The sequence below is a fragment of the Phalacrocorax aristotelis genome, chromosome 7 (genome assembly GCF_949628215.1).
Source record: "Phalacrocorax aristotelis chromosome 7, bGulAri2.1, whole genome shotgun sequence".
Classification (NCBI taxonomy): domain Eukaryota; kingdom Metazoa; phylum Chordata; class Aves; order Suliformes; family Phalacrocoracidae; genus Phalacrocorax; species Phalacrocorax aristotelis.
In genome coordinates, this window is record NC_134282.1 from 5,327,683 (window position 1) to 5,351,251 (window position 23,569).

The 23,569-nt window shown below is 43.0% G+C and overlaps 1 protein-coding gene across 14 annotated transcripts in view; it reads left to right on the forward strand.

Moving 5' to 3' along the window:
* MECOM (MDS1 and EVI1 complex locus) overlaps positions 1-23,569 on the forward strand; it is a 346,026-nt gene that overhangs the window by 319,944 nt on the left and 2,513 nt on the right. For 7 of the 14 annotated variants that reach the window (XM_075098527.1, XM_075098528.1, XM_075098537.1 and 4 more), the window contains 9 exons: positions 1,305-2,667; positions 4,682-4,769; positions 7,740-7,766; positions 15,029-15,195; positions 16,536-16,613; positions 18,360-18,529; positions 19,636-19,780; positions 22,504-22,740; positions 23,293-23,479. In XM_075098527.1, coding sequence (XP_074954628.1) covers positions 1,305-2,667; positions 4,682-4,769; positions 7,740-7,766; positions 15,029-15,195; positions 16,536-16,613; positions 18,360-18,529; positions 19,636-19,780; positions 22,504-22,740; positions 23,293-23,479 — 2,462 coding nt within the window. The remainder of the gene's footprint in view (positions 1-1,304; positions 2,668-4,681; positions 4,770-7,739; positions 7,767-15,028; positions 15,196-16,535; positions 16,614-18,359; positions 18,530-19,635; positions 19,781-22,503; positions 22,741-23,292; positions 23,480-23,569) is intronic. The other 7 variants (XM_075098530.1, XM_075098531.1, XM_075098536.1 and 4 more) reach the window with 3 other exon arrangements.

Sequence of the window (23,569 nt, forward strand, 5' to 3'; positions counted from 1 at the left end):
CCCTGCTCGTCCGAAGGATGACAGAAAGGGACATAAAAAGGCACTGGGGAGCTGAGCGTTATCCTCTTTGAAACTTCTTAACTTACGAACCTATAATTTGGTTGCTGCCCTAGTTGGTTCCCTGAGGTTTGTAGCAGCCAGAAAATCAGGGATGTGCTAAATCCCGTTTGCTTCAACGGCATGATTCACACGTCATAGTGTCTCGCTCTGCACCACCGGGACCACTTTCAGCCTCCTGCTACTGAAAATGGTTGCTGAAGCCGTGCTCCGACATGCCAAGTGTCGCAGGCTAGGTCAGGCCCATGAGCTTGAGGTAGATCTCCTCCCCTCTGTGGTTTCGGGCTTTCTCCAAGTGCTTCTTTTGTGAGGCTGAAGCTATTCTCATCCCAGAGGAGTTTGAAAGGAAAGCCATCGAGCTGTTTTGAGCATCAGACATGCAGATAAATACAGCTGAATTCTTAAAGGAATTATTGTTGAAATACTGTGTATTTTTTCATGTGCAAGAGACAAATAAGCAATATTAAGACTAGTAAAGGTATTAAGATGTGACATTTAGAGTTACAGCATCCCAGGCACCCGTAGGAACACTGTACATTACACAAATAGAAGTGCTTTGGATATATGAGAGTACTAGATGGAGGTTACTCAGGCTGTAGCCTGGACTTTCATGAGATTAAATTCTTAATTGTAAGTGGAAAAAATGTTTGTTAATGAGGTTATGCACTTGGAAATACCTGGTTGTCTCCTCCTTCACCTCTTTTATATCCTTCTAGTCTCGCAGACTGAAAGCTCTGTGAGGCAGCGCTGTCTATCTCCTTTCTGGTCCTGCAAATATTTATTTTAATGGCTAACTTTCTGCATGTGAATAGTGACATAAGTGGATGTCATCTGAAGACAGGAGTGCTCGCTCACGCAGGAGCACCACGGGTTCAAACGGTGTTAGAGCACTGAGCTGCGGCTCTCAGCGGGGCTCTGGGTGCTAATGCAATACGGGATAACGGTACTGAATGTGCGACACTGTGCAATACGAAGAGCAAACAAGGAAACTTTGTCTTTTAGTGATTTCAGACCTTTTCTGGTTTGTTGGAGTGGGTTTTGGTGCTGTCCTTAGACATTTGTCTGCTTAGATGCCTTGCTTTGGAAGAGTACAAATAGCTTTTCGTACATTTGTGCACCCCGACTTCTCCTTATGGCTTCCTAATTGACATTCGGCGGGTAAAAAAGTAGTGTTATTTGCAAAATTTTGAGGGTGGGGGCAATTACCATAAAGCCTGAGATGTGTTGTTGTTGTTGTTTACATACAGGTGAGGTCTGCCATAAATCCTATACTCAGTTTTCAAACCTTTGTCGTCATAAGCGCATGCATGCTGATTGCAGAACCCAAATCAAGTGCAAAGACTGTGGACAAATGTTCAGCACTACGTCTTCCTTAAATAAACACAGGAGATTTTGTGAGGGCAAGAACCATTTTGCAGCAGGAGGATTTTTTGGCCAAGGCATTTCACTTCCTGGAACCCCAGCTATGGATAAAACGTCCATGGTTAATATGAATCATGCAAATCCGGGCCTTGCTGACTATTTTGGAGCCAATAGGCATCCTGCTGGTCTTACCTTTCCAACAGCTCCTGGATTTTCTTTTAGCTTCCCCGGTCTGTTTCCTTCAGGCTTGTACCACAGGCCACCTTTGCTACCTACTAGTTCTCCTGTTAAAGGACTACCGAGCGCAGATCAGACAAACAAAAGTCAAAGTCCCCTCATGACAAATCCTCAGATACTGCCAGCCACCCAGGATATTTTGAAGGCACTAAATAAGCAACCATCAGTAGGGGAGAATAAGCCAGTGGAGCTTCAACCAGAGAGGTCCTCTGAAGAGAGGCCGCATGAGAAACTCAGTGACCAGTCAGAGAGTAGTGACCTTGACCTTGACGATGTCAGTACCCCCAGTGGCAGTGACCTGGAAACCACCTCGGGCTCTGATCTGGAAAGTGACATTGAAAGTGAGAAAGAGAAATTTAAAGAAAATGGTAAAATGTTCAAAGACAAAGTAAGCTCTCTGCAGAGCCTGGCTTCAATAAATAATAAGAAAGACCACAGCAATCATTCCATTTTCTCACCATCCTTAGAGGAGCAGACTGCGGTGTCAGGAGCGGTGAATGATTCTATAAAGGCTATTGCTTCTATTGCTGAAAAGTACTTTGGTTCAACAGGACTTGTGGGGCTGCAAGACAAAAAAGTCGGAGCCTTACCTTACCCTTCCATGTTTCCCCTCCCATTTTTTCCAGCATTCTCTCAATCAATGTATCCATTTCCTGATAGAGACTTGAGACCGTTACCCTTGAAAGTGGAGCCCCAATCACCCAGTGAAATAAAGAAGATCCCAAAGGGAAGCTCTGAGTCTCCCTTTGACCTCACCATAAAGCGTAAGGAGGAGAAGTCACTTACTCCCATACCCTCAAAGCCAGCAGCCCCCTCTGCGGCAAGCCAGGACCAGCCTCTAGATCTCAGCATGGGCAGCAGAAGTCGAGCCAGCGGCACAAAACAAGCCGAGCCTCGGAAAAACCACGTCTTTGGAGAAAAGAAAGGAGGCGACCTTGAGCAAAGGAAAGCTTCGGAGTCCTCCTTGCAGCACGCCAGGCCCACCCCGTTCTTTATGGATCCCATTTACAGGTAACGGACTATCTGCTGCCTTTCGGCGTCCTTTGGTACAGGTGGTTAGGTCTGCCAGGGCCACCTGCCCGCAGATGCCCCATTCCCATCCCCCCATCCCTGGAGGCGTCATCCCACCGCGGGGGCATGGGGTGGCCCAGGGCGCACGCTGACCCGCGCACACCGCCTCAAATCCGAGCTGCTCAGAGCAAAGCCGGGGTCCGGTAATGCTGCAGTTAGCAAGTCTTCGTGACTGCCCTCACTGCAGTGACTCATTTAGTTTAACCTGTGCAGCTTGACGTCTAGAAGATGAATTTATTCTCTTACCCAGAAATGAATTGGCATCAGTATTGAATATTCGTGTATGTACCGTGTATTTGACATCACTGGTTTGCCCCAAATTCCTTTTCTTCCAAAATGCTGCCCACTTGCCTTTACTGCCCTCTGCCTCTGCCTTCGCCTGGAAATTAAGAGAGTATCTCACCAGGGTACCAGAGGTACATCACCTTTTTAGTTCCTCCTGAATTAAGTAGGAGTATCTCATAAGCACAACAAAGAAGCAGATTTGTCCTAAGGTGTATTAAAAATATGGAAATTGAGAGTGATTTCTGCCTATTTTTTGCACTGATCTGATCAACGGGTTGATTTATCTGGGCATTTCATTAATATAATTGAAGGCACAATGTCCGTGTGTGCACAAAGCCTAATGAGTGGGCTAGTTAATCTGAACTACCTTATGAAATCAATGGGCACCTTGTCGTTGGCTTCGATGGGTGCACAAACAGACACTGTCAGTGAGCCGAGGTTTTAAAAACCAGTGGTGAAATCCTGACCCCTCGGTGTTTCCCAGTAGTACTGAGATGGAGCTCGCTGGGGTCTGGATTTCACGTGCACCCTGTGTACGCCGGTCCCTCTTGGCCCTTCGCCTTACTGCTTGTATATCTGTAACCAGCCAAAGTCATGCATCTAAATTAGTTTAGGGAAATATTAGCCATAAAAATATTAGTCTGTAATATAAATGACTGATTTTACAGCCTATCATTAAAAACAAAAAGTTAGTGCCATGTAAATGATGCTAATTTATTACTTTATCTGAAAAAGAAATGCTGTGGGCAAAGTTTTTGGAGAATGCTCTCGCGTAAGACAACAGGTATGCATTATGAAGAAGCAGGGTATGATGCTCTTTACTGAGATGGTTTTATTCGTGCCAGATTGATATCTGTGTTAGACCGTAGTTTTTCTTTGCATCATATTAATTTTAAATGCCTGAAGCAGTGGAAATAATGATCCGTGTATAGTCCTGCATTACAAAGTAAGGAAATCCGTACATACTCTGGCAGCGTAGCACGTGGCCAGTTGTTACCAAGCCTTCCTTTGCCATGAGTTACATCTATATATGGACAACAGGTTCTGTCCCTTAAACCATACACATCAGTAACAGAAAAAGCAAAAACCTCAAATTTCCACACTGCTTCTGAATTACCTGCTTTTTTGCTGCCTAAATGCCCACAGGAGTTGATCGCAGGCTTTGTTGCTGGCATATCAGATTCAGTGCGTTCCTGCAAACCTGCCTTTCTTGCCCTGCTTGTGCACGGCCGTGCACAAGGAGGGGCTTCCAGGATGGTGGCTGTGATGTCTCGCATGGTCAGACAAGAGGGGGTCCATTGCCGGAGGCTCCTGTTGCCATGAAGTCCTCTGCTCTGAGCGGAGAGCGCATTCAGTTGCCTTATTTCTTCATAAAAATGCTCGGTAGTTAGTCATTGGTTCCTATTATGATTTTTACTGGTCTTTTGAAATGGGATTATTTCCTATGTAAATGGTATAATTTCCCTTTAATGGCGATTCGCAGCCCCCACCCACGGTAGTGGGTTGTATGCGGGAATCGGGAGTTGACTGTACTTCCTTACCTTTTACCATTATCTCTGAGAAACAAATTACTTGATGTATAATTGACTATTTTAAACATGAGTAGCTGTATAATTATTAATATTTGAGACCGATTCATCACAAGCAAATCTAATTTTAACATTTACAGAGTAGAGAAAAGAAAGTTAACTGACCCACTGGAAGCTTTAAAAGAGAAATACTTGAGACCTTCCCCGGGATTCTTGTTTCATCCACAAGTAAGTATTTTGGGAATTTTGATGTTATAAACAAGCCTGTTGATGCTTCAAAGCAGGTGCAGAGAAATGAATGCAGTCTTAGTCATTTTTGGATTTCCTAAAACACACAGTTTTTGCCGCACCATTGTGGTGGAAAAGCGTAGGCATTGTTCTGAGCTTCTTGATGTTTCGCAGATGAAACAACATGTTTTGATTATAGAGGAAGCCAGATTCAAACTACATGTATGTTTTAGAACCGTGTTCCTCCAAAACCGTAGCGTAGCTACCAATACTTGCAGCTACCCGTGTGTTCTTCCGCACCCTCCTTGCTCCGGGCCGGTGCAGTGGAGTCAATATTGACTGCAGGAAGATGATGTAGATTCAAAGTTGGGCCAGCAAAGCTAAGCATCCCAGTTGTCAATATTTAAGTACGCCCAGAAAAGAGATAAAACCTTCCACCCAATGCTTTCAAGTCTCATAATGCAAATGCTCCATCTCCTTTTGGTAGCTGTTGCGGGCTGTAGCGCGTGCAGTGACTTTGTAGGATCCCTGCGCCTCCATGCCTGGAGACATGCTCTGTGAGAGGGCTGCTGTCTTGCTCATAGGCCATAATCCTGCTGCTTATTTGCTGAATAACAAAAATTTAGGAGGGTCTGCCTAAAACAGCGTAACGACTGCCACGTGCATGTAGTATAGAAAGAGGACCTGCAGGCAAATTATACGTTGCTTTTCTTCAACAGCACCACACCTTCATTTTGCCTTCTTTCTCCTTGCTTAAGGAGATGTTGCTAAACATTTGGGTTAAACCTTATGCCTGAAATAAAATGCTCGGTGCTATTTGCAAATTTGAAACCCTTGCTGACTACAGGCTGTTTCATCCTAATAATGACACCCCATACGGGTCTTGTATTTTAAGCACAAAACCAGGAGCTGCTGTCTCTGGTGCAGCTTCCTCTGATTCCTGAGCAAACCGTGCCGATAATCCGCTGCAGTTTGGGTTTGCGGGGTTTTTTGGGTTGTTTGGTTTTTGTTTTTTAATTAAGGCAACAGTTGTTATGTCCTAAATTCTGTGGAATATATTCTGAAATATGGGACTTCTGGAGAAGCAGAAGAGCAGCTGATGGCATATATGGTTGCAGAGGCACAAACATAATGTTATTACATGGGCGGAGAGTGCAGAAAAACACCCCGTTCCAGTTCCAGTGCCTGTAGGAAGCGAAGGGTCTATTAAGTATTAAAATTACCAAGAATTTATGTAAAGGATCTAATAGCAGCTCCTCACCTCTTGCTGAGTTACCTTCTTTGCCCAAGTTGCAAAGCAACAAGTAAAAATCCCCATTTCAGGGCAGTCAGTACTAATGCACAAACACGCAATAAGGGGCTCGGTCCTCTTTGTGTCCCCTGGTGTAAAACCGGGTGGGTTCTTCTCCATCAAATGAGTGATTCTGTTACAGCAGCTAAGGGGCTGTAAAGTAACAGTAAATTATTTCAATGAGGGCATTTTAGGTACTGTATCGGTGGAAGAAACAATATTATTTTGCTTAGCGCTAGCTAGCTTTTCAGAAGGTGTAAATCGATGTCATTTAGTGAAGTTGGCTCAGGGGGCTCTGAAGGTTTTGCCACAGTTTGGTCTGATGACGGTGGTGGTAGGTAGCGTAGGCAGAGGGTAGGAAAGGAGTCCGTTTGGGTAAAACGCACCGTTGGCAGTTTGTCTGTGGTGGGAAGGGAAGGAGTCGGGTGCTTGAGTTGGGTACTTTTCTACGTAGCGTTGTATGTGTTACATGGGGAACTGGGGGAGGGTTAATGGCAGTTAGACGAGAATGCCGTAGCTGTGCAGGTGAAATGGAGACATCGGGTGTTTTGCCGTTAACGGGCAGGATGTCAGGATTTCAGCCCTCGTGTTTTTTTCACAAAGAGTTGGTTAAATCTATTGTCGGTGCCCGAGGAAGGTCCCAGTGTGGTCACCAGGTCCGTCAGCGTGAGCAGGGGGTGTCGGGTGCCACCTCCCTACTGCGGTGCCAGCCGCGGTGGGGCAGAGCCGGCACCCTCTGGCAGGAGGGAGGGCTAGTTGTGCACCTGCGCTGCTGAACGCGTGCACGGGGGTGCACAGGTATCCCCGCTATACCCTTTTGCCCATTCCTCCACATTTCTCATTGTGCAATAATAAAAAGAATCCATGGTAAAAACTGGCTTTCGTTTTATCACTTACGTAGCTGCTAGGGATAGCGTCTTTAACTTGGCGTGAGATGGGTGGATACAAAGGTCATGAGTGTAACATACGCGCTTAATACATTGTAAAAAAAAAACCTAAACCACCATCACGTGTCCTGTCAAAAGAGTAAATGCCAAAACCTGCTTTCTTGCTGACTTTAATAGAAAGGAGTCCTGTTTGCAAAGGCAGAATTTGGCTCGGTATTTATAGAGGACTGGGGAATGGCTTGCAGAGAAGCTGTTTTTCCTTTATAGTCCTGTTCACCCTTGTAAAAGTACAGGTGTGGATTGCACCGCAAGTTTTCATTTTCTGTTGGCAGGATTTATCTGTGTAAAATATGAACAAAATTATTGTCTGTGTCCTACAAGTTTGTGTTTCCGTAGGTGAATTTATTTCTGAAACTTGCCATCTGATGAAGCAAGAATTTATTGTTTTTAACTGGACAATACGACAGCTAACAGATGGATCTTAAAAATAGGTTTCTGAAGTAGAGATTAAAGACATAAACCCTGCAGTCCTTACCCTGTACCTGCCTGGGCAAAATTCCTCCCGGTGACAGTGGCCCGAAAGCTATGAAAATTAGATCATTTAATGGTATTTCACAATAATTTGCCATTACAAGGATTGCATTTTTAGAGAGGGAGTACCCCAACGCAACAAATCATTCAGAATAACAACTTAATTAGTATCTTTAAATAAAATCTTAATTAGTAGATTGATTGCAATGAGGGTTCCAATGCAGGAATAATGTGTTGTTTTTGTTTCAATTTTGCTCCCAGTTCCAATTGCCTGATCAAAGAATTTGGGTAAGTTCATTGCTTATATTTTTGATTTAATCATTGTGAAATAAATTGCATAAGAAAAATATAATATGAAAGATAACTTACCACTCAATTACGGAGCGTGCCACACTTTCCTACGGAGTGTTGTAGCTGTAGCAGATAAATATCCTCTTATGTCAAATTGGCTTTATTTTTACCTACCTAATCATGCTGGTTTTATTTGGTGAAGGCAATGGGAGCTTTACCTGAGTGAGGGTTTCAGAATGCAGTTTTTGTTTATATTCAACTGAAATTGTTCCAAGCCGTTTCCTTCAAGTGAAATTTTCAGGCTGAAATCTCGTTAGATTGCAACAGTTATAAATATTTAATCTGCATTTGAGACGTTAAAATACAGAGCCTCGGAGGACTTCGTGTTTCTATCTCGCGTTGACTTCAGTGGGAGTTAGTCACTTTAATAGCTTTGAAGTTTTGAGCTTAGTTGCTCATTGCTGTACTTAAAGCACAAATAAAACAACCATTTATTTGCTGTGTTTGGGTCAAATTTGTCCTGTGTGTATACTTACATCATCCCCCTTATGCGAACATGAATTGTGCTTTTAGTACTATGGGATAAATTTGAACTTGCTCTTCTATTTTTATAAAACGTTATTTTTAATACATCTAAATTGTTCATGAAAAAAAAGAGCCACAGCAACTGCTTTTGCAGATGCAACTCAAATAACACCCTGTTTGCTCTTGCATTGCTGGCTCCTCAGCTGCAGCACTGAACCCATAAATACTTGTCCCAGATTTTTCCCAACCTTTGGGCTTCAGAGGGGAGAGCCGGAGCCAGCCGGCTGCGGCTCGCAGCCTGACTCACTCTCGCTCGTCACTCGCAGTGAGACGTGGACTAATTTCACAAGACAAAGCCAGAATTTTTGCAAAATGAGATCTGAGATCTTCACGTCCCACGTGTGCCTCCGTATGGGGCTAGTGCAGGAGCCCTCAGAGGTGCTGCCCCTGCAGATGGGCACTTAGCCCTGCTCTCCTCTGCCTGCCTCCCATGGCATGCTTCAAAAGCAGCGATGGACCTTTGCTTTGCGTACACGTGGCTTTTAATCTCATCTTCTTCCTGTAAAGCGATGGTTTATGCAGCTGCAAAAGGTGCGCTAGGATCCTGAGATGAAAGGAGCTGAGCAGGCGCTGAAGGACTCCTGTGAGCACCCATAGATGCTGAATGAGCTCAACAGATAGGAGGTAGGGTTAGGTGCCGGACCTGGAGGGCACAAGAGGTGGTTGCCAAATATTTTCTTTGCAGCAGAGGGAATTCAGTGTAGCGCATGAAGGGGCTTGGTAGGATTGGTGATTTGGCCCGGCCACCTTGAATCCTCTGCTCTTAAGAAAGTGGCTCTGTTTGGGCATATTTGGGAAGTTGAAAAACCCAGTGCAGTCTGTTTCTTCTCTCTGCTTTCCTTGACATTGGCTTGGTCCTCAAATTTCCATCATCCTGCTATTTTTCTGTGACCATATGTCTCCTGGCCATGCTAGTGCTTTGAGCAGCTGCAGCAGAAATAGGTATTTAAAACATAAAGTGCCTGAGGCAGGATGCTGATTCATGGATGAATCTTCATCTTGAGAGATTTGAGTATGTCACACGAGCTTTTCTATCTCAATTCACAGTCGCACGTGCCACATATTTCAAGATCATTTCAGGTTATTTTTCATCGTTTGGCAGGAACCCTATAGTGCAAATCAATGGGCAACACCCTCTCTTGGATGGATCACGATTTATTTAGTCTGTATGCTTTCATCCCCTTTTGGTCCCATTAAGAGATGGTTGCTATAAAGAGGTTCAGATTTTATTTGCAATAGCTTTATGGAGAATCATTGTAAATAATTACAATAATTTTACAAATAAATGAAAAGAAATTTAGCAAGTGCATTAACAAAGCTTTTATTTTACTGGGCTTATTTTAGGACACGATCTATTCTGTCAGATCACCTAAATCCCCACCAACTGCATTAATCCAGATAGAGTTATTCTGGAACTGTACTGCAGATCAGCAGGAGTTTCTCGCTACTTCTTCATAAAGCTCAGCCACGTGTGATAGGTCTTTTGAACGCGAATATAGCTCAGCCAAATTCCGTGGCTGGATGTCCAAATACACGCAGTTTCAAGGCAACAAATTCACAAGTCGCAGTTTTTAGAGAAAGCGTTATAGCTTGAACTGGGGAGGAAAAAATCCTGAGCTTTAGCAGTTGGGTTTTCAAGATTTCTCTAAATAACACTAGTAAAAATAGAAAGCAAACATTTGAAAGATTTTTCTTCCCATGAGTTACAGCCATAAAGTCAGTTGTTTTTGCGATAATAGCAATGAAGGAGTCGCGTTTGTAAAACATGAGGTCATGTAATTCGTGACATTGTCTGCTAGATTATTTCATATCATCAGGTTATTCTTAAAAAGCAACAGCAACAACAAACCTTTGCTTTATTTATGCCACTTTTTCTTCTGTTGGTTAATAAATTTTAAGACAAATATTCAAGGCCCCTGCTGATGATATCTTGCCCCTTGAAATGTTTATAAATACTTGTTTTAGCCGATTATGGTAATGTCTGCATTTTTGAGTCGGAGCTGGGGAATTGCGACTGCATATTAGTTTGCGTCAGTAGGAGGTTAATAGCCTCTCAGGGAGCTGGAGGGAGGTGGGGGAAAGCTGCTTCCTTTTCCAGACATCTGGTCGCAGATAGAATCAACAACTCTTATATATGTAAATCAAAAGTTACTGTTCTATATAAAATACTGTCATTCACTGATCTCAGATTAGGAGCAGACACGACTTGTCCGTAAGGTAATAGCTGTATGTAAAATATGTAATAGGAGCTTCTCGCCCTCCTACCTCCTTGGAGAGCTTTCTCCGTGGACATGGCAATTACACTAATCCCATCCTTGGGGTCAAGCGGTGCTTTTCTCCCCTTGCCCTGTTCAGGGATCGCCACAGCCCTTGGGCGCTCGGCTGGGGTGCAGACCCCTCCTGAAAGCGCTGCCCCCGCTGGCTTGACCCCCTCGCCTGCCTCCCTGGTGCTCCCCAGGGACCATTCCCGGAGAGAGGACGTGGCCACGAGCACCCACCTAACCTCCCAGGACAGATGCTGTCGCTAACAGCTTGCTCCAGCAGTTGGGTGGATTGCTGACCGGTAGCATCTCCATGGTCAGCACAGCTCCTATGGAGGCAAGTCTTGCTTTACCATCAGCAGTAATGGTGTTCTGAAGGTGTAAGAGCTACTTTGGTTGTGTTTCAGCTGAAAGAGGGAGTTCATTGCAGAAGAGGGAAAGTCATCCCCTGGGTTAATAATTAGTCAAAAAAAAAAAAAGAACAAAAAAATCAACAACCAAAAAAACCAACCCAGGGGAAGAACGGTAAGAATAAATGAGTGATTTTTACAATAATTGAAGATTATCAGTGAGGCCACCCAGGGGTGTCACTAGGATCTGAACTGTGGCATATGTCCATATATGACATAGGAAGAAGGGTGACCAGGCAAAGAGCAGAGTTTGTGACTGTTGATTGAGAATAGCTAAATCCAAAGCTGACTGTGAAGATTTTGCTGAAGACTCACAGAAAGCTGAGTCACCAGGCATTAAAATAGCAATAAAACTCAATGTCAGTAAGTACCCAGTAATACCGAGGGAAAAGTGTGACTCTTAACTTGTGTCATTCAGGAAAAAGATCTTGAAGTCGATAGTTTTATGAAAATACCATCCAAGTGCTTTGCTTAAAGGAATTGAAAACATCATTATGTTATACTGCTTTCAGGTCTTCAATACAGCTGAAGTCCCTCTCAAAAAGGACGTAGTAGAATTAGAAAAGACACAGAAAAGTGCAACAATGATGATCAGAGGTAGGGAACAGCTTCCATACAAAAAGAGACTAAGTAGATTTTGATTTTTTCAGCTTGGAAAAGAAATACCCGAGAGAGCTGTGCCCCAGCTCTGTGAGACCATGAATGGTGAGCAGAACCTGAATGAGAAATGGTTATTCATTAGTTTTAACAATACAAAAAAAAAAAAGAGGGGCACCCAGCTGAATTATCAGGCAAAGGCTTAGAAGGAACAAAAGCCAGTATCTTTTCATATGCACCTAATTAAATTGGCGAACTCTCCTTGACAAAAATATAAATGGATTCAAAACAGGTTTAGCCAAATGAATGGGAGCTGCAGCCACCAATGGCCGTTCAACGCCGTAATCGAGATGCAACCTCCAGTTAAAGGTCTTGCACCTCTCATTGCTGCTGCATGACAGGAGACCTTGGGGAGAGGGTCTGTCCCTTGCCCACCTTCCTGCGCATCCCCTGGGGCCACTGCTTGAAACTGGGGTACAGGTTTCCCAAAAGCGCATGTCTCCACTTTTATAATTCCTGCTTGCTTTTGGTTACTTTTGGTGCCCAAGTTAGTCCTCAGTGTGACAAACCCCAGATTTCATATTATCCAGTTCACATTTTGCAATTAGACTGATGAGCAGGGGCTGTCTACCTCAATATACAGTCATGGAGAGCATGTTGTAGGTCTGGGATGGCGGGATTTTATGGGCTGTAACAAGCCCGTGCTGCCCAGGTGCCCATCTCACGATGGGGATTTGCATCCTGAAGGCCCCAAGCACCAGCAAGCTCCAGGACTTCTTCAGAAAATGCCCTGATTTTGGTGTCTGCGAGCCCTATCTCCAGCAGATATAATTATCCTGACAGCAGCGGAGTGCCACTGACTCATATCAGCAAAGGCTTGGGGCCGAGCACTTCCCGTTGTTGCTGGTGCGCTTCTTGAAAAACATAAATCATACCAGTTGACTACATGGATCAGTTTTTTAAAGAAAAAGAAAAGCAACAAACACAATAGTCATTCCTATGGTGAGAAACGTATTTTTGGAAAGCAAGTAATACTTTAAAATAATTGGATGTGCTTGTGTTTCCTCTGAATGAGGGATTTAAGATTAGACGCTGATTTCATACCTATTTTGGGACTGATGTAATTCTGGAGGCAGTGTTGGAGGTAGCGCTGATCTGCATCGCCGTACGTTAGAGAAGAACCGGTCTCAATTTCTCCTCTGTAAAATCCTGGAAATAAGTACAAAAAAAAAAAAAAAAAAAAAAAAAGCAGCATGACTAAGCCATTTTAAATGTAAGGGGGAAAATAGTTGCTTTAATATATTACTGTAGGGGACCATGTACATGAGAAATGGTGATCCAAAAATGATTTAAAACCACTAGATAATGAAACTGACTTGAATATTAAATATACATAAATAAAACATTTATTATACTTCTCAATGCCCTTATTATTCTTCACCATAAATATGTGCTATCATAACCCATGCACTGTCTTGCCACTGCTAATCAGCCCGAAGGCCAAAGGTCATTTTTCATTCATACCATTTATTTTCTACAATTGCAAAATAGAAGAATGAATTCTTGCAGGGAACAATTAGGAGGAATTAAAGGCCATGAAAAGACTTATCGTAAAAGCTTTAAAAATCAATTCTGACTGAAGAAAAAGATGAAGTCGTATAAAAAGAAATATATGGTAATGTTGAGTTGTATGGGTTGATAATGACATCTCGGTGCCGAGATAGAATTACCTCCTCTCCCAGCAGCATCATCATTACATATCTCACGCCTGTGATCAGTACGTGTCAAAATCCTTCATATTGACAAATGTGCTGTCCACTTGCATCTGTGGAGAATGTTTTAGCAGCTGAGTGATTATGAATCAAACCCCAGAGCTTACAGCCCCTACTGCCTTGCAATGCTTTCACATTTGTTGCCTGACAAGTAAATGTATCTTGACTTCCCTCTGAGATTTTTTTTTCCCCCACCGTGTTTGATGAAAGACATTTGGCAAATTGGCAGTGGTACCCTGTACATTGCAATTTGTCCTCAGCATTAGGAATCTGAGCATGAAATGAGAGGGCAGGCTACAGGCTAAAGGGGGGGAAAAACAAAACCAACCCAAAGCCAGAGCTAACCAGCGCGTGAATAGTCGTTCCAGGAGACAAATGTGCAATTCTGCCCATTAAAATAAAATTTTAAAATCCCAACAATTGGAGCAGACTCTTAGGGATTTTGAAGAATTGTCTGGAAATTCCATGTGTGCGCAGCTGAGGAGCGTTAGCACCTTGTCTTTCATCTAATTTCCTTCTTCATTACCAGCCCGGTATTGTACAGGGCTCACGCTGTGGTTTTTATACTCTGTAGGTGAGATCTCGGGTTTCTTTTTTTCCATTTGTTTGGGGTGTTATGAAGAGGCAGATGGTTACTCTCACCTGTCAGTAGGCTCAGCAGCAGTCTTGAACTCTCCAAGTGAAAATGTTTGAGGTTTTGGAGCAGTTTTTCATGGTCAGTTCCAGACACCTTAAAGGAAACCATTCTCCAGAAATTATTTAATGCCCACTCCCTGAAAATGAAAGCCCTTTAACACTGCTAACCAAAAGTGGAGGCATCTCAAAGTGCATAGGGTTTAGGAGCAACTGAAGGTAGAGCAGGAGGTTGTAGAAAAACAGGATAGGCATCTAACAGGTAACGTAAACACATAGCACCAAATCCACCAAAGCTTCATTTCTTGTGGATTTACCTCATGGTTTTTGACCGTCATGGGCAAGACAGGTCTGAATGGTTGGATGTGGCTGGGACGTTGATGGAGCCTTTCTGGATCTGGCTTGCGGCAGCCCATGGTTGAGCTAGAGTGTTCATAAGGTGTCCTTTCAGTGTTTGTCCTTTGCAAGTCCTTTAAAACCAACCAAACAAGCAAACAAACCCCGAAGGAATTCAGTTATTGTTGGGATCTCTATTTTTTCTCTTGAAAAATTTGGTCAAAACTGGCCAATGGTTCCAGTAGGTGGGATGCACAGACTCACGAGGCACACACGCCCAGAGCATGACTGCAAAACTGGAATTTTATAGAAGCTGAGGCTTAAAAATAAGAAGAAATGAACACTGGCTAATTTAGATTTTGTGTGGAAGCAGCTTTCCGTTGTAGCAATCAGGACAGAAGTTCTGCTGTATGCTGGCCTTGCAGAGAAACAGCACCTCGCTGTAGTGTTAGGGTGTTATTTCAAGTGGGACAGCACTGTGACCGCCACTTTGCCTAATGTGCCCCATAATTTTTGTGACTGCAACTCTACGTTTGCTTTCCATCTGCCACCCCACTTTTTTATTCTCTTGGCAGTGTGTGTCATTTGTATTTTGGGTTTCTGGCAAAGGCAGAAAGTCGAAGCAGTATTCACCGTAGCGGGTTCTGTGCTATCTTCTGTTGCAGATGTCAGCTATAGAAAACATGGCTGAAAAGCTGGAGAGCTTTAGCGCCCTGAAACCGGAGGCCAACGAGCTGATCCAGTCGGTGCCGTCCATGTTCAACTTCCGCGCGCCGCCGAGCGCCCTGCCCGAGACCCTGCTGCGGAAGGGCAAGGAGCGCTACACCTGCAGGTAGCCCCAAAACCCCCCCGCGCTGCCCTCCCGGGCTCCCGAGATCCCCCCTGCTCGGACAGTTTCCAAAAGACACGGGAAGCGTTTCACTTTGGCGTTCTTATTTATTAAATTACTAGTGTTACGAAGCAAAGAGTTTGCCCTGTATCATGCCGGTTTGATAAATGAGGTGGAAACTATTATATAAACAATTCTTTTCCCAAATTTTCTCATCACTTTCATATGCACAAGCATGCTTTCATTATTGATTTTTTTGATCATCAGCTGCAGATGTGTTTTTTCTCAGGCTTCTGGTTTTAATATCCAAAGGGATCAGTGATAAAATACATGACTTATTAGGACTTATGTGTACAGACTTTAAAAAAAAATACAATGAAGATAGTCATTGTACGTGCAACCAAAATGAATGGGAGCTTTGTCGAGGAGAGTAGAATTAGCTGTGTGGGTATTTTGAAGGCTTATATATCACATTGTGAAAAAATAAATGGGATGCTAAAAGTGAAGGGATGCAATCTTCAAAGTCATCACGTGGAGCAATCACCACCCTCATTCACTGAAGACAGCGCTGTGTGTGCTCTGTCCCCATGCAAAAACGGGCTGAATGTCATAGAACTGGGCCAATTACAAACTGAATATTAATATGTCACTTAAATGAGGGGGGGAGGGCTCATGATATGATTATTTTTTTGCCATTATTGTTGCTGTGACATACTGTGGAGTTTGGAGAATGGTTTTTAAATTGCGTTATTGAGGTCTCTATATCATCTCCAGAATGCGCAGGCGTTTGACACTGGCGTATCGGTTTATCTGATCTTTTTGAAAACATGTCACCTTCTTTCAAGACATGTTGTTATAGAAACATACCTTGATGGATTAGGTCTTTGAGTCTTGTCTGCTCTGATCCTATTCAATGCACAGAATGATGTCACGTTTGCTGACACGTAGAATTGGTTGAAAGGTTTGAAATTTGCTTACATGGAGGCAGAAAACCAAGGCTTTAATAACAGATTCTCTTGATTCCAAATCTGAATGCAACAGATAATCACCTAGTGAGCCTCAGAATTTTGGGTCATCTTTAAAACTGGAATGTTTTTAGCTATCCCTTGCTTATGCACAAGAAAAGCTGGTCGGTGCCAGCAATTCCAGTCCCATTCTTGTTGGTGTGTGCGTCTCAATCACTTATATTTGCTGAAAGATTTTATTGAAATGCTGTTACACCACACCACCACCAATAGTACCATATAGTAATGATTCCATTTGGGCTATGCATCCGGGGCAGCTCAAATTGGGACGAAACCATTGAAGGTTGCATTGTCTTATCAAACCTTTCCTTATCACAGATACTGCGGCAAGATTTTCCCAAGATCTGCAAACCTAACACGTCACCTGAGGACGCACACTGGAGAGCAGCCCTATAGGTACCGTGACCCCTTCCCTGTGTCTGTGGTGTGGTCAAGTGAATAAAGCAAGGGAATGAGTCCTCAACAGCCTTGCTTGGCCAGCTCCAGCGCTTGCTCCTTAGCATTGATGACCAGCCATGATGTTTTGGTCTCAAACAGGGCTTTTTGCATTTGATGCTGATATTCGGTGTTAGAGCTGCGGAGATGGGGGAAGGTTTTGGTCCTGGCCAGTGAAATTCTTTTCGCTTAGGCAGTTGCCCAGGCACCATCTGCAAGTCCTGCCTTTGCCTCGCGGGATGGCTGGCACCTCTGAACTAGGATGGTTGAAGTGATTTTCAGTAGGGCTCATGGTCATATTTTCCCCTGCAAAAATGTGGGGTTTTTTTGCTAAGAGCTTTGTGGTGTTATTTGCAGCTTAAAGTTGGGTGTTCTGTCAAACATCTGATTTCTGAGAGGTCCCGGTTGCAAAGGCCTTACTGTATTTATTTGTTTCCTGCCTAATCTGGATCCTTTCTGAGGTCTGCTTAACCAAAACCCATGTGGGTGTACTCGCTTGCTGATAAGAATATGTATGTGATATTGTATCCAGGACAGTCACATGCAGAAATGTGTACAGAAGCTTCACCTTATTGAAAATGAAAGACTAATTTAAACCAACAGGAAAGAAGCCAGTTCATGTTCCAGTAAAACAAATGCACCAATTTCTGCATTTTATGAGCTGTAAAGAGCAGAGTAAGCTCATTGTTTGTGAGGAAACAATACGTTTTTTGCCTCCAGTCTCTTTGGGAAATGAGATTCACATTGAATTTTATTGAAGAAAGGTCTTGATGCATGTTACGCTCATCCACTACATAAAAGCCACTAGCAATTAGTAGCATAATGGGAGAATTTCAGCACTAAAAAAAATTGACATCATTGACAAGCATGAGAGAAGCACGGGAGAAGTAAAAGATTGAAAAACTAAAGTGGTGAAGACTGTTGGCTAGTCGCCAGCCAGAGAATTTGGAATAGTTATAGTATGACTTAGTAATGGCTTAAAGAGCAATACAGTAAAGGCTTTAGGGACTCCAAATCGCTACAGAGTATGAAAATTGATGCCTCTGGTACCAGAGTGATAGACTAAACTACTCACATTGGCACAGTATTAAAGGTTGGGATTGTTTATTGCTGGTTTTTGCAAGATAACCAAATTTCCTCTGGGATTAGCAATCGAGCAAGCTAATTCCTCAAGAAAAGATTTAATCACAGAGTATAATTTAGAATAGGAAAAGAAATAGCCCTTTTTACCTTATTTGAGCATTAGAAGAGATCTGTTTCATGTTTTTTCCAAAAGTGTTTAATTGTATTGTATTGGCAGCACATGAAACAATAGAGTTATTGCTCTACTGTTTTCAAACTTCCGAACTTTGCGTGCAACAGTTTTAAAAACATGGGAATCAATTACCCTAGCTAATTTGATGCCATTAACTCTGAAATGTTATGCTTATTCCTAAAGGCAGCATTTAAAATATAAAGTCTAATGTGAATTAAAGCTAAAAAACCCGCCGTAGAAGTGACGCCTCCATTCCAAGAGCACAGCTCTCCAGTTATTCAGCCAAAACTTGTCTTTGTTTCAGGGTGGGTTTTGCCTCAATAGGGATGAAGGAGCTGTGGTTGGGTACTGAGGCTGAGCCCGGAAGATGCTTCATGTCTCTTAGGACACATCTTACATTTCCAGCTACTAATAAACCCTTTTTTTTTACCCACCTGTTTTTGTTTTTTTAGATGCAAATACTGTGACAGGTCCTTTAGCATATCTTCTAACCTGCAGAGACATGTCCGTAACATCCACAATAAAGAGAAGCCATTCAAGTGTCACTTGTGTGACAGGTGTTTTGGTCAACAAACCAATCTTGACAGACATCTAAAAAAGCACGAGAACGGGAACATGTCTGGTATGTATGCCTTTTCCCTCCCCAGCGTGCCCTACGTACTGCCAGTGTTCATATACAGGGACCTCACGTTCACTTTCAATACTGCTGGGCGTCAATAGGCACACATTGCGCCGCGCCGTCTGCTCCGACGAGTAGGTTTTTGGAAAATACCTAAGTGCCTAAGCTCTGCTGACATTTAAAGTGCTTTGAAAATCCCAGCATAAACTCTGCCCTTGTATAACTTAATACCACTGGATGATGTCCTTTCTTTTGGTTTTAATTAAGCCAACCGTAGCATTTTGAGCACAGACTGGGAAAATTGGTTTAATCCCATCTCCGCAATCACTTGGCTCTCCGCAGGAGTCCTAGATTTAGAGTCTCAGGGGGCACTCTAAAAGATTTTCTTGGCCCCCTCTAAAATATTCCCACTGTCAGGAGCTGAAAAGCTCTAGCTATTATGGAGGTAATGGTGCCTCCCAAGCCCCAAAGCAAATCGGTCAACGCACAGCAGCAGCAAAGGCAGCGGCAGGTAGTGGATATCATTGGTCTGGTTTTGGTATCTGCAGGGTTTAATAAAACCCCTGTCTGCAGTCTTTTCTGTCTACGTTTTGTTCCACTGGAGGTAACCTGGTACCTGCAGTGAATGCAAAGCTCTCTTTTCCCCAATGCACGGAGAAAGATGTCTGTCACTGGTCTCTCAGTGCTAATGAACCTGGGTGATTATGTCAATGGCTGTTCCATATTTTAAGCAAATCTGCATAATTAGTAGCTAAAATGAAGTTCCATTTGCTCACTTCAGCCATTGGTCTAACACAGTTATTGACTGACAGTCTGGGAGTCGCAAGGGAACGGGAGAGAGATGTTGAAATAGATACTTGGCAAACGCAATTATAGACCATGGAAATGGCACCTAAGCATGCAAGCAGTCATTTTGGCTGCAAACCACCTTTGCCCGTGGATAATAATACCTCCCTTCTAATTACCGGTTTTATGGCTGTAAGATCACTCTGACCAGCTTTTCTGGGTCTCACCCATTTTAACCATCATTTCAATTTCCATTTGATTTAAATGGTTAAATATAGAAAACGTAAAGGAGCAACAACAGAAGTCCTCTGTTTTGCTTTAAGGTACTGCAACGTCTTCACCTCACTCAGAACTGGAAAGCACAGGGGCAATCCTAGATGACAAGGAAGACTCTTACTTCACAGAAATTAGGAATTTTATTGGAAACAGCAACCACAACAATCAATCCCCCCGAAATTCAGAGGAGAGGTAAGTTGAGACTGGTCTGCCTTCAGAAGGTGCCACGCTTCCTTTTCTAGTTTGAACCTGATTTTTCACTTTTCATGAGTTATTTTATCGATCCAGTTGCTTCAGTGTTCGCCCTGGTGTCTTATGAAAGAAATGTGTTGACTCCTTCCCCATCGTGCATGAGCATATTCCCAGTGGCAGATGCTGGACAGAAGGTTCATCTCTGAAGGCATTTCTCCTTGCATCAGGAGCTCTTAGTTTCAAGTTCTCACTGTTGATTTAAGTCTGTTGAAAAATTCCCTTGTTTTACGTTCATGGCAGAACAGGTGAATTCTACATCCTGTGGCTAAATGTAGAGAGCCTTACGATTTAAAAGCAATTTAAATGTGTAATTAATAGAGCAGACTAAGCTAAATTCTTGGATCAAATGAAGGATTCTAACTGAAAGTCCTTTCCCGTAAGTAACCCAATCCCAAGAAAGATGCTGACTAGCAAAAACCTGGTGAGGCTGTGGGTAGGTGTTGGTAGTCCACAGTGCTCTAGCCTGAGAGAGACTTTTTCCTACTATGATTTATTAAGTATATGAGTGTTTCAGTTCTTCTGAACTAACAGAAGAGAGACCGCTTCTAAATATTTTCAGCTAATAAAAGTACAGCTAAGCAGAAAAGGCTGTAGCATGGATGTGCACATCAGCTATAGGTATTTCTTTGAGATTGGTTTTGCATTATGCATTATTTGCGCTGTTGAATTGGCATTACATTATAAGCAGCAAAGATTTCTTACTATTGGTGACAAACTCCACTGCCTTCTCAATTTCCAGACGCCTTTGTGAAGGGATGAAAATGGTGGACATAACACAATTTCCACGAAAGTATTGGATTAAGTGATTACATGCATATTCAAATTTCATTCCATCTTGATTGGCAATGAGGGCTTGGGATTTTTTTCTTTGCACATCTGGTCTCAACATGTCCTCCGACAGGAAGTCAGCAAAGTGAAAAGGTTGCTGGGTTGTGCAGTGTTTCCTTTCTAAATTTGGCACTTCAGACTGCTCTTGATGGATATTTTATCCCTGGCAAATTGCTGCATTTGAAAGCATAATTAGAGAATCTGTTTTCTTAATCACATGGCTTTTGTTACTTTGGTTGTAGTCCATCTCCCTTTCATTTCTAGCGGCCTCAATTGAGCATAACAAGCAAGTTGGCAGCCCAAACTGTGCTCAACAATTTCTTATTTCTGCCTATTTAAATAAAAGATGATAAAGAGATATTGCTCTGATTATCTTAGAGGGGGGTGGCTGCTTCAGCCCTCCCGACTCTGCACAGCCTCAGGTTTTTTGGTACTGTGATATAAACAGACCATTCCCTAGCTTTTTTTTTAAATGCAATACTGGAATTTGCTCAAAAAATAGATGGAAATATTATGTTTAGGAAAACGATGCTGTTGTTGTATGAGAAGCTAGCTTTCACTCGCGTATGCTCCGTAAGAAAGTACAACATCAAGTCAAACACCAAATAGCAAGTACGCTGCTAGGGCTCATCCTTATCTTGCTCAAACTTTTGATATATTCCATATTGTCCCGCACAGTTTGAAGCACATGGAGTCTAAAGCAAACTGCAGGCGGACAATAAAGTTTCCATTTTTATAACTGTATTCCTGGAAGAGTAAGGACCTTTTGCACAATGAGAACAATAGATGAATCAAGGCCTCCGTGCTACATAACGCAGCGGAGCAGATACGCTGGTAGCGTGAATTCGCGTGGCTCCACCAAGTTCAGGCCTTCTACACCAGCAGTACTTCTGGCCATGCGTTTATCAACGCGATTGCGGTGCCGAATTTCTTCAGCTCCCATTTAATGCGGTGGATGCGATGCAGCTGTGGTTGCTCAGAATCCTGTAGGGTTGAGGCCGGTAGCAAACGAGCCTGTACTTCAGCACGTGGATATTATGTCCTTGATAAAATCCCGTAGGAAGTAGTTAAGAGAAGTCATTGTCTGAAAGCAGAAGAGAATGCAATAACAGTGGGTAGACCAAATGGTTTTCCATGTGTGTATTGCTATAATGACTCATTTCATAATAATAAATGCTCTTGAAATGCTATATGACCTTTCTTTTCATTACTTCTTACCCTTCAAATCAGTCTATAATGTAGTTCAGCATGGAGGCAGTATTGCAGACCACCCTTCAGGTCTTCAGCTGAGGGCCCTTAGGTTCCCATGTATGTAACCCATATGTTCAGCGAAGTAGTATGGCTTCCAAATGGGTGGTAGTGTGCAAAATTAATTATGCATGTAATTTTGACTTTAATACTCTGAACACAGTATTAGATGTCCTTTTTGAAAATGCCGGATCTGATTTTCAGAGTTTCTTGGCCCCTACAGCTTCTGTTAAAAGTCGATGTGTTGTTTTGCCCAGACTACATATATGATTGGAAACATAAGATGAAATAATGCGTGAAAAAATTTGGAATGGATATCTGAACATACCTCCGCTTGAACAGTAGTTTTAGGCTCCCAGGATAACAGGAAAATCCCATGCTGATGGCACTGTAACGTCCCACTGATTTTTGAGTGGAATTTTCTCCAATCCTGCCTAAAGGTCTGAGGCTAAGCAAGATACAAAATTCAGAAATTACTTTATTCCACTGGGACGGATCCTTTTCAGATCTGCCTCCGACAATCCGCTGGTGAGGAGCTTTCATAACTGATTTGTGATTATTGCTTGGGTTTGTTTTGGTACTTTCAGAATGAATGGCAGCCACTTTAAGGATGAAAAAGCCATCGTAGCCAGCCAGAATTCAGATTTGCTGGATGACGAAGAGGTAGAAGATGAAGTCATGATGGATGAAGAAGATGAAGAGAGCGAAATTGCAGGGAAAGCAGTCAAAGAGCCTGTTACGAGTGACATGCACGAGGGGACTCCAGAGGAGGATTACGAGGAAACGAGTACTTTGGACATGAATTGCAAAGCTTCCCCTGGCAGGTTGGTTGCTTCCGAGTATTGGTGTGCCCGATACACAAAATAGAAACAATAAACCATACAAGAATGCCAGCACCAACCTGCGTGCTGTGGGAACCAGTTGGAAGTAGCCAGCTTCCCAGTTACGACAGCAACGTGCGGCTGTGTTTGGGTCAATACCAGCCCTGTTCTCAGTCTCTTCGTGCAACCTGTAGCCCTTAAGAGGAAAAATAACTGTGCTCGGGGAGCTATTGTCAGGTTCTGGGTGAGACAGGAAACGTTCATAGGAGAGACGTTATCTGCTCCATGAACAGACCTGGTTCTCCCATAATGGTCTTGTGAAAAGACCTGTGGAGACACCAGGAGAGAGACGACCTCTCCCTCCCACTGTTCACCCTCTTCTCTTTAGGAAAGAAAGGGGAATTTCTTTTATTTCAGGATCACGGTTCCACAGGGCAAGGTGGTTTATGAATGTAAAAAAAAGGGGAAATTGCTCAGACATGTAAACACAGGAGGATGAGGGAATGCAGAGAGGATCGTTTAGTTGACATTAAAACCTCTGTGGTGTTTTTGTAGGTATAAAGAGGAGGAGTATAATAAGACTGGACTTTCGGCTTTGGACCACATAAGGCACTTCACAGATAGCCTCAAAATGAGGAAAATGGAAGAAAACCAATATAGTGAAGCTGAATTGGCAGCTTTCAATAATTCCCAGCTGCCAGAGGACCTGAAACAACCGTTGTACAGGAAATCCAAATCCCAGGTAAAAGCTTAACTCAGTTAAAATATTGTTGTCACCAAATACCCAAAGGATTAAACCATTAGTGTGTGGCAGGCAAGGTCGTTTCAGCTT